Here is a 13,596-nt window from a genome sequence, read left to right on the forward strand (position 1 = left end):
CACACACCACACTCATACTAATAAACTTATTACACTGAACCATTCCCCCACAAACTCATAGCACACACATAACAATAATATGAGCCTCTTGCCTACCCATCTTCACAATATACTACAACCCTTATAAATTACAATCAAGTTCAACAAACAAATAAATTTGTAATTAACTGTATGCAAACTTTCTTGGGTATATTCTAGACCCTTTTACATGGGGTAGAACATGTATTTCTCAGTAAACTAATCCATGCTACAAGTCTAGAGGAAGGCAGTCAAGTTATATTAGACTCTGCAACCTCACCACATTTTTATTACTGGCTATGGGGAAGTATAAAAGTCTTGGACAAAAATGTGGCATGATGGAATTTGTAGTTTAAAATGGTAACCCGTTACAGTTGAGTTCAAAGTAGTTATCTTTTCAATTTAGAACAAGCCCTAACACTATCATCTGCCTGAGAATATGTCCTTGATTTCCTGCTTGATTTCTAGAGACCACAATTTCTTTGGTTAAATTCAAATTTCTAAATCAAGTCACTTCAAATTTAATATGTATGCTGGCATGCTTTTGAGTTTGTCAGGTTGCTTGCTGTTTGCAATGAAAAATAATAGAGAAACCCAACAAAAGAAATCCAAGGTTCATTCTCCTCTGCTCCATGAACTGTGCAGTCCCGCTTGTTCCTCAACTAGAAATGGAGGCCTGAACTTTAAGCATCTCTATCTATGTCTATGTCTATGTCCGCATTTAGTCTACTGTTTGAATCTGGAATTTGGGTGTCCTTTAGTTCATATCAAGAGATGCAGGAGTGAAATTCCTCACAAAGTTCACCGCACATTTCGGGGTTTGATATCCTTCTCTGGTACCAGTCACATTTAAAAGTTCTCAGAGTTTTCTTGTACTTTATATAGGTTTAGATTATGTTCAAGGGGTACAGCAGATTATACTTACATCATCATGAAGGCAAATAGAAGCCTGTTCATGTGGGTGGGTGTGGATGTTGGTGTGTATTTACAAAAATAATGAGACTCTTTCCTCCATCTTTCTGGAGAGAAGGCGAGAGGATCAAAGAACAAGCTTCCACTGAGCAGTTACTATGTTATAGTAACAGTGGATTCCTGCACAAAGACATTATTATATGTCTCCCTAAGGAGAAAAATTATATTGTTGCTGCAACTGTACAGCCAGAGAAAACTAGGAGCAAAAGAATGAGTTCATGGTCATGTTAATAAGAAGTCATTGACTGAGCATATATTTTGTGACCTGCATTAGAAAGAGCTAAGAAGTTCTGTGAAAATAATAGACTTGAAGTGTCAAAACTGAATCTCTGTTTCCCTCTCTGTAGAACAGAAGAAGGTGGTGCTGTTATCACTCACCCTGGGATCCTCTGTATCATGGTGAGGATGCTGCCTCGGCTGTACCATGAAGATCATCCCCAGGTACTATTGGAAGAACACTCATGTGTGTCTTTTTTCACTTGGCCAATATTTTAAGCTCTTTATGGCTAAAGACTCCTTTTGAAATTTTTCTTCATATACCCTGCATTCGCAGAGCCAGCCTTGAATAGCAGCATCTCATGCAGGTGATTGTCAGTGTGTCCACATGCTTGATTAGGTTCTGCTCACCCTCCGAATACCTTGTAAAAAGGTTAAGTTATGTTGGTAAAGTGATCCTCTAAAAACAATGGTCAAGGGGCCAGAGAGATAGCATGGAGATAGAGCGTTTGCCTTGCATGCAGAAGGACGGTGGGACGGTGGTTCGAATCCCGGTATCCCATATGGTACCTTGAGCCTGCCAGGAGTGATTTCTGAGTGTAGAGCCAGGAGTAACCCCTGAGCGCTGCCGGGTGTGACCCAACCCCCCCCCCCTAAATCAAACAAGCAAACAAAACAGTGGTCAAGCAAAAAATAACTGAAAGATTTAAACTTGGGCAGCTAATCCAGGGCACTAAAGCCAGTGCTGGGTATTGATGGGACTATAAATCCATAAGTACTGACAACTATCTTGCTTCGGTGATCTTAGCAGGACATGCAGACTAACCAGGCAGGCATAAAGCAGCATCTACAGTAAGGACCATGATGTGCTAACCATACAGACTAAATAAATGGGCATACAAGTGAATCTATAAACTTTGACAAATAATCTTAAAGGAAAATAACAAAACAGGGTGGTGAGAGAGACTAATGGGAACAGAGATAACAGGAGAAGAACAAATTAAATTTAATTTAGATGAAGAGGTGAAGGTTAGCTTAGAACAGTGCTTCTCAATTTTTTTTTTTTTTTGGTTTTTGGGCCACACCCGGTAATGCTCAGGGGTTACTCCTGGCTATGCGCTCAGAAGTCGCTCCTGGCTTGGGGGACCATATGGGACGCCGGGGGATCGAACCGCGGTCCGTCCGAGGCTAGCGCAGGCAAGGCAGGCACCTTACCTTTAGCGCCACCGCCCGGCCCCGTTTCTCAATTATTTTCTATCATGCTCCACCTCTGCACGACTGTAAATAGTATCTTTATTAAAAAAACTTTAACTTGCAAAACAAAAATATATAAAATAATTTGAGGTGATTTTTAGTCAGAGGTGGTGTCTGGATTAATGGCTACAATGAGCACGTTTTGCAATGCATAGCTTTTGAAACAGGACACAGCAACTCTCAGCTCCAGAGACATACAGAGACATAAACACGAGGCTTAGCTTGTTATGACAGTTTTTGCCGAGGTCAAATGCGCCCCCCCCCTTTAGTGAGGGCATCTGGAGACAAGTCAGGGAAGATAGGCATAATGTGCAAGATGCAGCAGCAAAGGAGGACTAACCAGGGCTGGGGTGCATCATGTTATTCTAGAGGCAGTAAGAAGCCTTTTTCAAGTGAGTGGAGAATAATATTGGGTTTTAGAACTTTAAATCTCCCTTTGCAATTAGGTTGAGGATAGACTGGGGATAATAGGGTTCTACAGAAGAGATAAAGGGACAACAGTAAAAAAGCCATATCTCACAACCAGGTGATACAATTATAATAGTTGGTGAAAAGAAAATAAAAAAATTGAATGGTTCCTCTGTACCAGGCACAGAAAGAATGGAAGAGGTATTGTACAGGCACAGCTTTGCCTTATATGGAAGTTAACATGGAGATGGTATACTTGGAGCATCAATAACAACCATTTGACATATTTATAGAATCCTGAAAAATGATAATGGCAGCATAATACATGATTTCTCTGAGAAAAGTGAAAGAAATAGAGTAGAGGTACAAGAAGTGGAATGTTATTGGAGGAAATGGTTTACATTAAGGGAATTCTATAGTTTTTAGTCTATAAATAAGAGGAAGATGAACAGGATTTGTTGCTTACATATAAGAATTCCTACTCTGCTTCCTGTATTGGAAGTAATGATATAGTCCAAACCAAGGACAATAAAATAAGTATAATAATGGAAAGAATGAACTTTATATTTTTCAACTTTTATATTAAAGCAATAGACAAAATGAATAAGAATTGATAGTTCTTTTAGCTCTCAATTGCTGTGTCAGAGATAATAGACAAATTAACAATAACCATGTCACTCTTTATCAAGGTTCCATGTGTCAGGAATTAAGACAGGCGGTAAGGTCATATTGTTGTTGTTCTATCTAACGGGTTGGGCTGGATCATCAAAGATGGCTTCTTTGGATAAAATCACTATACTCTAGAGTCAAATGTCTTCTAATCATCAACTTACTGAAATTTGTGGCCTTATTATCTTTACTTTCCTTATTTTGATAATGAAAATAGAATTGTTCAGAATATATCAGAAAATAGTACACATTGAGGGTTATCTCTACTAGCTGTGTTATTTAATCTATGTCAACAGTAGCTTTTTTGGGGGGGTGGGCCACACCTGGTGACACTCAGTGGTTACTCCTGGCTATGCACTCAGAAATTGCTCCTAACTTGGGGACTATATAGGACGCCAGGGATCAAACCTTGGTCCGTCCTAGGTCAGCACGTGCAAGGCAAATGCCCTACTGCTTGTGACACCGCTCTGCCCTCAACAGAAGCTTATTCACACAAGATTTAGGAATCTTCTCATTTTTCTGGTGCTCAAGTCTTTGGAAAGTTGTATAATTTTCTAATGTTATGAGAGGGTGAGAGGAAATCTGAAACTTTGGGTACATGACATGGACATGCTTGATGAATAAGTTTCTCATCTTTATAGTTTTAAAGAATGCAAGCTCACTAGACCTATTTCATGTATATTTTCCAGGAACAATTACCTCTTCGTGAAGATATTTGGCTTCTTTAACTGTATTCTATAGATACAATGTAATTTCAATAGGAACTATTAAGCCAGGGACTTGGGTGATTGGAGCAGGTTGATAGCTATACTGTACAGTATCTTCCTATGAGAACTGAAAAAGTGCCACACAGCCATTCTCAACTCTAGATGCATGGAAAAATCCATGAAAGAATTCCTAATTCCTCAGTTGTCACCTTGGTGGGTATAGAGGAACTTTCAGCTTTCCTGTGATAACAATCAGATCAAATAATTATGCCAACAAAAATTCCATTTTGGTAGGCTACTTTTCCTTTATTTAGGTTGCATCAAGTAATTTAAAAATGTATAAATTTCCCTTCCTATCTCTAAAATATACAAATAAAATGTAGTGAAGTATTTTCTTTTTTGTAGTGGTCAAATCAGCAGTTATTAAAAGCTGCGTGATTATAGCAATTCATTTCTGAAAGGGGAATGGAAAGTATCCTATCTGTAAAGAGAGTGGTAAATGAAATAAGATATGGTTCTTGGCATGTGTTTCAGTAGATGGCAGTGTTACTAAGAGGATGAAATGTCAGTTCCTACCTCTTCTCTCTTCCCTCCAGTCTGGTTCTTCCCAGTATTTCCTACATTCTTACTCACTTTATATACCTTAGCTGCTTTTCTTATCTTCTAATAAGAAATCAATAACTTTCCAGGGCACAGATGTTATTTCTAAAGCTATCACTGATGCTTAACTACCTATATGGGTTGTCAGATTTATTTCTAATTATGATTACATTTATTTTGCTCTTTTTACAATCTAGAGTTGTTTCTGTCTTTAAAACACTAGTACTTTGAGCTCTTGAAATCCATTGCCTTCCCTTGATGTCATCTTCTCTAATTAAGATTTGATTAAAGAATTTATCAAATCAAATAAAAAGATTTGACTTTTATTATAAATAGTGCTGACTAAAGCACAAAGTATAAACAAGTTGGTGGTCTTAAGGATGTTGTCATGGAGATACAACTGTGGGCTAAATTCTCAACAATTCTGGGGAGACTTTTTTGCCTCAAGCACCACTTTTCTTGTACCAGGGCAGTGGCCTTTTTTCCGTACTCAGCAGAAGTTTCTTTCCTTGTGTGCATGACAGCTAGAACTCAGAAAGTAGGAAACAAGATCTAGTTAAACAGAAGTAGAAATCTTTAAGTATTGTAGCAACTGGTATGACATTTTTATGTCAAATTAGTTGCTGCCCTTGGGGATTCAGAGACCATTTTCTAGGAACTCACAGTATGAGTTTGTGATATTATGTAGAAAAGTATTAAAGATAGTAAGAAAACATTCTGATGATCTCCACAAATGTTGATATGAGGGGTCTTGGGACACAGGTGGGGGAAAAGTACATAAAAAGATGGGGAAAGGTACATAAAAAGTACATAAATAGGGGAGCATGAGGTAAAGACCTGTGTATGCCAGATCAGGTAGATGAGTAGAGTGAGTACGAAGATTCTCATTTAGAGATGTTCAACAGTCAGCTGGATTAAGTTAGGACACTCTGGGGAGAAAAGTGATGAGTGAGACGGAAATGGCCAATGAAGCTACATTACAATAGTCTTAAATACCACGCTAAGAGAATTGAACTTTATTGGTAACTATCCATTGAAACAACTGTCATTATCATCATCATTAGCAGCAGCAGCATCGGTATTAACACTCTATTTAATGAACACCTGCTATGTGAGAGAGGAGTTCAGGCTCTGAAGACAGCAGTTTTGTGACAATGGGCCAAAGGATTCTTCCGAGCCATCACAAAGCATGAGTTAATCTATTTGATTCTTTATTTGATTTTTAACTCTAATTACTTGATTTTAATTACTTTATTTTATGGAAATAATAATCAGATTTTCTTTGTGGAATTAAAGACTAAATGAAGCAAAGGTGTAAGTATTTTGCATCAGGTGCTGATCATGAGAATACCTGCTAATTTGAAGCTATTGTTATTATTTAACAAAATGTCTTTTGATATGAGTGGCCTATCTGAAAAGAGTCATTTCCTTCAATAAAGAAATGCATATAAAGCTTTGTTAAATTGTCCAGTGTTAGAAATTTCAAATATATTATTGAACTGCTATGTTTCTTATGTTCTTTCATACTAAACTCCCATTTTTAAAGTATTATTATTCATGAGCTGAAGACTCTGACCCTAGAAAAATTTAAGTGACTTCTTTGATTAACCTCTTAAATAGATCAAGTAGACATCACTGTACATTTGAGAAAAATAGGCTCAAAAGCAAGTTATAACAAACATATTTGATAGAATAAACTTTGGCTTTATTATCAGATAATCTTATTTCTTAGGTAACATTTTGCATAATTTTTAACATTAAAGTCATATAAATAACAAATTTACTTCTCTTTAACCTCACTTTCATTTATTAAGATTTGTTCTTATATGAACATATATGAATATATATATATATATATATATATATATATATATATATATATATATATATATGTTCTTTAGACTCGGGTTGTTTGGAGCAGAGAAGTGAAGAAAATACATATAAATCAAGTCGGAATAAGCAATAGGGAGCCGTGAGGTCTGTGCCAGTAAAGTCATGACTAAACATATTTACATTATTTGGGGGAATGAAAATAAAATAAAATCCAAGCAAAACCACTGATAAACCCTGAGTTTAATGACCCTTATGAAATACTAAGTCTTTCTTCTTATGAATGCATGAAACAACATTAGATCATAGACTTTTGGAGTAGGAATGAGTAGGGGTGTCATTTGTCCACACATTAGTTTATAACCTTAGGAAACTGATGTAATATTATAAGGTTTCAGAATTCTCATAGTACTTTTTTTTTTTTACTAAGAATGTAGTAAAGAGTATAATTTGTATAGTACTTAGTAGAAGCTCTTGTATATGTGTTCACCAGATCCTTGACACTCAAAATCTATATACCTAATACACTGGGTGATTGGATATAAAATTTTGAAAAAACTAAGCAAAAAGTAGTGTATTTTTCACTCCACCCGGCAATGGTCAGGAATTACTTCTGGCTCTGTACTCGGGAATTACTCTGGAAAGGTTTGGGGGACTATGTGGGATACTAGGGAATCAACCTGTGTCGGCTGCTTCATTCCCAAAAGGCTTGCCAAAAATGTTTGCTTTGTCATGTTTGTTTGGGCCATAACCAGCTGTGATCAAGGGTAATTTTAAGTAGGCTCAGTGGACTATATGGATGCTGGGGTTCAAACTTGGGTCAGCTGCATGCACGGCAAACTTATCTGGTACTACCTCTCTGGCCCCTGTATTTTAAGTATATTCTCTCTCTCTCTCTCTCTCTCTCTCTCTCTCTCTCTCTCTCTCTCTCTCTCTCCCTCTCTCTCTCTCTCTCTCTCTCTCTCTCTCTCTCTCTCTTGGTTTTTGGGCCATACCCAGTGATGCTCAGGGGTTACTCCTATCTATGCACTCAGAAATCGCTCGTGGCTTTGGGGACCATATGGGATACCGGGGGATAGAATCTCAGTCCGTCCTAGGTTAGCACATGCAAGGCAAATGCCCTACCACTTGCACCACTGCTCCAGCTCCTATTTTCTTTTTTCTTACATTTCTTTATTTAAGTACCATGGTTACAAAATTGTCCATTTTGGGTTTCAGTCATACAATGTACACCATCCTTCACCAGTGCATTCTTCCAACCACCAATGTCTCCTGTTTCCCCTCCCACCTTACCCTGCCTGTCTTTAGGGCAGGCAATTTGCCCCTCTCTCTCTCTCTCTCTCTCTCTCTCTCTTCACATTGTGGTTTGCACTATTGTTTTTTGTTTTTGGTTTTTGGTTTTTGGGCCATACCCGGCGTTGCTCAGGGGTTACTCCTGGCTGTCTGCTCAGAAATAGCTCCTGGCAGACCATATGGGACAGCAGGATTCGAACCCACCACCTTTGGTCCTGGATTGGCTGCTTGCAAGGCAAACGCCGCTGTGCTATCTCTCCGGGCCCTTGCACTATTGTTAATAGAGGATGCCTTGCATGTCACTTTTCCCCTTTCAGCAATGAATTCTTGTCCAGAGTGATCAGTTCCAACTATCATTTTCTCAACTGGCATTATACTGCCAGTAAGTTTTCAGCAGAAAAGTGATATAACTATATCTATGTGTGAGTCAAAAGACCTGTTTCTCTCTTTTGATTTTTATTTGAAGAAAATTATCTGGGTGATGATTGAATGGTTGACACAGAAAGGTGGGAGATATTACCCAACGGATAACAGAATGGTGATATGAAGGGTACTTACCAGACTGAATCTATTGCATCAAAATTCAGGAGAGATCATTAGGCCTCTGCTCATATCTAAACACACACATACATATACACACAGCATATGGATGGATAGAGGAACATACACGTTAGAGTTTTGATGTGTTTGATGTGAGGTCCATTATATACAAAAAGGGTAAAGGGCATTGCTGTGATGAATTCTAATTCATATACTTATAAAAGAAGGTAATAATCCCACTGACACATTAATCCATCCATACATCTCACCTGTGTTTGGAAATAGTCGTTAAATATGCATGGTAAATGGGTTGAAAACCCTCTTGTTCATGTGGCTCATTGTCACTAGATCTCAGGATGTATCACTTTAAGAGAAATGAGGGAAATACAGAGCTGGGCTAATACTTGCTGGTTATTTGATGGCAAAAAAGTAGAAAACTCCTTAAATATAACTGTGAAAGACTTGTAATTCAGATTGGTCTCAATAAAAATGATATAAAATATAAAAAATTAAAATTAAAAAAAAAAGAGTTGAAAGCTGACAATGCTACCAGTTAATATAGCAATGATACATTTGGGCTTTCTTTAGAATAAATCTGCCCAAACTGACAACAGGGGGTTAAGTGATTCCCTCTGTATTGGAAATTACAAGCAATATGTTAAGTTGTTGAGGGGTAGAACTCACCATTCTTTTAAGGGTGTGACTGAATTTTTTTTTAATCTTTTCTGTCTATTGGGGATGCCAGACCTTGTGAAGTGGATCACTGTAGATTCGCCTTTGGTTTTTTCAGCACAGCGTGGAAAACCTCCGGCCTCCCAGGGAAGATGTCAATAAGAATCAATATATACTTATACCCTGAGCATTTAGGCATCTGTGTGAAGTCAAGCTCCCATTTCTCCCCAGGATAAGTTCCTCAAGGTTGCACACAAGGTTCCAGGAGAGGATTCTTAGTAGGTTCATTTATGGTGTATAAATCACAGTTCTGAATCACTTCTCTGATTGTCCCATTTAGTCTCTTCCCATGAAAGATAATTTTCACTAATGATACAGCATCCCTTGCCAAATGAAAAGCCTCGCATAATCCTTCAATAATCTTCTACTCCATTGGTCCAGGAATAAGTAGTTTTCCTTCTCTAGTTAATCTATCCATTAATTTCCTTTTGAAAATGTTGTTTCAATGCTCCCTGTTTCTCTTCTGCAAAGTATTCAGGCTTAGAGGAGATAGTTTTTGGATAGATTATAAATCCCCCAATGGAACCAGAATTAAGGCTGCTCTCCCTCTCCCCTCCCCAGCTGCAGTGTCTATCTGATACTTTCTTTGTGCCTAAGTCATCATCTTTTCTAAAGGTGGTAAGGCAGGTCGCATGTAGATAAATTCACCAAAACATTCAAGGACCCCACCTCTTTTTGTGCTACTCCTTAGGCTGTCTGGCTTCCATAGTATTTTGGTACCCTGTGCAGTGCATGCCTGCCATTTCCTTGAGAACTTGAACTGCCTCCAATAGTTTTGGGATTTTTTTCCCCATGCTTTATTAGCTGATTTTTGGGGGCATTATGGGCCACACCTGGTAGCACTCTCGCTTGGAAATCATTTCTGGCAAGCTTGGGGGACCATATGGGATACCAGGGATAGAACCCTGGTAGGCCGCATGCAAGGCAAATTCACTACCCGCTGTGCTATTGCTCCAACACCTATTAGTTGATTTTTTTGTTTGTTTGTTTTTGGGCCACATCCAGTGATGCTCAGGGGTTACTCCTGGCTAATTGCTCAGAAGTCACTCCAGGCTATGCATTCAGAAATTACTCCTGGCTCTGGGGACTATATGGAACACCAGGGATAGAACCCAGGTTCGTCCTGGGTCAGCCGCATGCAAGGCAACACCCTACTGTTGTTGCCCCTTTAGCTGATTTTTAACTGTTAAAAATTTAACTCTTTTAAATGACTTTATGTATATGTAAAACTAAGAAAATATATTTATAGTAAGTATAGCTATTTACAGATAATTACTTGGGAGTTCTTTAGCCTATTAGCAGGCTAAGAAAAAAAAGTATTTTTTTCAGCTGATGTTCTCCCTGGTAAAGTCCTGGCTTTCACCAACCTAGTCATACTAGTGAAAGCATTTGTAAATTTGAATCTATTTATGAACTAGTAAACCCAATTTTAAATTGATTACTCAAAGGAGATACCTTTAAGATAAGTCCACTAGGTACATTTAACCCAATCATCTCTGTAGAACTAAATATTTGTTTTAACAAAAAGGCAAGTTTAAGAAAAATAATTTTTCTCTTCACCTTCACTTTAAATCTTGCCAGATGGTTTAAAAAATTGGCTTTCTCTTTTGCATAAACACAATACTATTGGAGAACTCTCCATTTGGAGTACTCCATTATTTACTGAACTGGCTAAGGACGGATCAAGTGATTTATATTAATAAAAAAATTAATATTTTTGTCTGTCACATCAGGGATCCCCAGGGTAGGCCAGTTTAAAGATACAAAGATCAGGTCAGCTTAGTAAACTGGAGGTGGCCTTGGGCCTCTTGATCTTTTGTAGTTTTCTGACAGGAGAATATCGATCCTTCCTCTCTCCAGGGTTGGAAGAGATATTTTTTCGAATCTCAGAGCTGAGGTCAATCACTGTAGATCTGGACAATCCTCATTTTCCATAACAGAGATGATTTTCAGCTCTCCCTTGATTGGGCCTGACTTTAGGGTCTTGCTGAGATTAGCAGAGTACTTGTAACTATAGTTCTTATACTGTATCTCCTCATGTCATTTAACCTTGTTCCCTTATTTACTCTGATTCCCTGGTAGAGGACTTTGGGGTCCCTTAGCTGACTTTTAAGATTTCCTGTCTGTATGAAGAGTAGTAACTATTACAATGAGGAAATATTTCTCATCTGGATTTATGCAAACTAATGTAGTGCCAGGAAGCACTAAAACAAACCAAAGGTGCCAAGAAGAGAAAAAAAAGTTTCTCACTTTTACAGAACATACAGTTTAATAATAATTATAATTTTATTCCTTTAGTTTAATATAGTAAGCTTTGATTTCTTGTACATTCTAAATCTCCAATTTTCTAAGAACACTGTAATGTGAGTCCAGAGCATCCAAGGACCTTTATCATAGAATTCTACAGACAAAAGTATTCGAACAATTCTGCAGAGATATGTTAAAGATCTCTTTATAAAAAAACAGTCTGAACATACAATTTCCTCCCTTGAAACACAGTTATCAAACCCTTTACATGTTCCTTTCTTGTAACTTTTCTCAGTTACAATTTCCAACCAACCAGTTTCACTTTAAGAGAATTCCTTTTTATTCCCAATAATCATATCTCCATCTATTATTTTTCTTGCATAAACTACACATCTACACTCCTTATTTATAGTCATGTATTTCAGGTTTTAATTTCCTCATCTCACTGAGTTTAGCATAACCTAATCTCCCAAGAAATTGGAAAGAAGTTGCTAAACTTATTCTTTCATCGAGCATGGCAAAATTGTACTCTGAAGCACTTAAAGACCTTTTAAGACTTCTATGAATAAAAAAAAACACACTAACTTATTTCTATAGATGTACAATAGCTTTAGGATACTTACAAAAATCTTGTAACAAGTATTACACTTGGCAAGAAAAGTTTGCTCCACATTGTAAATTAACCAGAACACATTCATCTTTAACAATCTTATCTGTAGAACTTTGATTTCTAAAATAAACAGGTATTAAGAAGTTTAAAATGTTTACAAAGGATACTGTGAACCAGGAAGTGTTTCTGCACTTGTAAGTAAGTAAGTTTTCTTAAGGGCAAGATTAAGTTGATACCTGGTGACAAAACTGACATGAAATAAAACGATCTTGATAATAATAGCATGCATTTACATGAACTGGGCAGAATAATTAATAATATAGCCTGAGAAAGCAATCATAGTAATTTGCCATGTTTTTCACCCAATTTCCCATTCTTAGAAACCACTAAAGTTAAAGCTACTCTTTGAGGAAAAGAAATGGAGCTTTTCTTCAGTTTTTATTTGTTTGTTTACTTATTGCCTTTCGGGGGTCACACCCAGCAGCGCTCGGGGGTTTCTCTTCACTCTGCACTCAGAAGTTGCTCCTGGCAGGTACGGGGAACCATATGGAATGCCGGGATAAGAATCATCCATTCTGAATTGGCTGCATGCAAGGCAAACACCCTACTGCTGTGTTATCTCTCTGGCCCTTTTCAATTTTTAGATGTAATCTAGTTTCTAAAAACTGCCAATGTCTTCCCTAAACATTTCAAAAGCTAAATATTTGGAGTAGGCATCCACGTGCACCTTGTCCTCAGTTGTAAATGATAGAAGTGAATCAAAGAAGCTATATATCCAAACATGATTCTGTGGATTGAAGGGAATCTTGAACTCTCTTACACCTATAAGATCGTATTAAGTGTATTAGGCTAGTAGGAATTGTGACAATAAAGAGAACAAATTCTAGGTAAGCAAAGATAAAACCTCTGTTATTTGTCAAATAAATATTTGTGGGCCCTATTTATCTATGACATCCCATTTGCAGTATTTGATCTTAAGAGCTGATGGCACTTAGATTGTATTGCTTCTGTTTTAAAACTATCAAATAAGGACTCTTTCAATCAGATAGAAATAAATGGCCAGCCCAAGTCTGAGTCACACAAGAGATTTTTTTCTCAGTGTCTGAGAAGGAGACAATTATTATATGGTTCTTTCTGTGTATACGTTAGAGCAGGGTGTATGTAGTACAGACACAGTGTGGAGATAAATGTGCCCTAATCCATGTCTCCTTGGGAGATGCTCCTTGCTGGGACACATCCCTCTTTGGACCCTTGATCTATATTAATTGCCACTAAGAGAAAAAATGGAAAGAAAACGGCTAGACAAGGAAAATTGGATGTTGTGGCAATTAAGTGGAGAAAGCAGAAAACTCCTTATGACTGCCCCGCAAATATCTCTATTTGTCGGTCCAGCCTGTTGGCCAGTCTGGTGACCCTGCGTGCTTACCACTGAGTCCTAATTGAACCATCATCTTTTGTTCCTGTGTTGAATGTAATATGTATTAGGAAAATCAATCCATT

General features: G+C 37.6%; 1 protein-coding gene across 1 annotated transcript in view; it reads left to right on the top strand.

The window, feature by feature from the left end:
- WDFY4 (WDFY family member 4) overlaps nucleotides 1-13,596 on the top strand; it is a 239,321-nt gene that overhangs the window by 47,665 nt on the left and 178,060 nt on the right. Inside the window, exon 12 of the mRNA XM_049790636.1 lies at nucleotides 1,338-1,431. Within this exon, the coding sequence (XP_049646593.1) occupies nucleotides 1,338-1,431 (94 nt within the window). The remainder of the gene's footprint in view (nucleotides 1-1,337; nucleotides 1,432-13,596) is intronic.

Source organism: Suncus etruscus, chromosome 17 (genome assembly GCF_024139225.1).
Source record: "Suncus etruscus isolate mSunEtr1 chromosome 17, mSunEtr1.pri.cur, whole genome shotgun sequence".
Classification (NCBI taxonomy): domain Eukaryota; kingdom Metazoa; phylum Chordata; class Mammalia; order Eulipotyphla; family Soricidae; genus Suncus; species Suncus etruscus.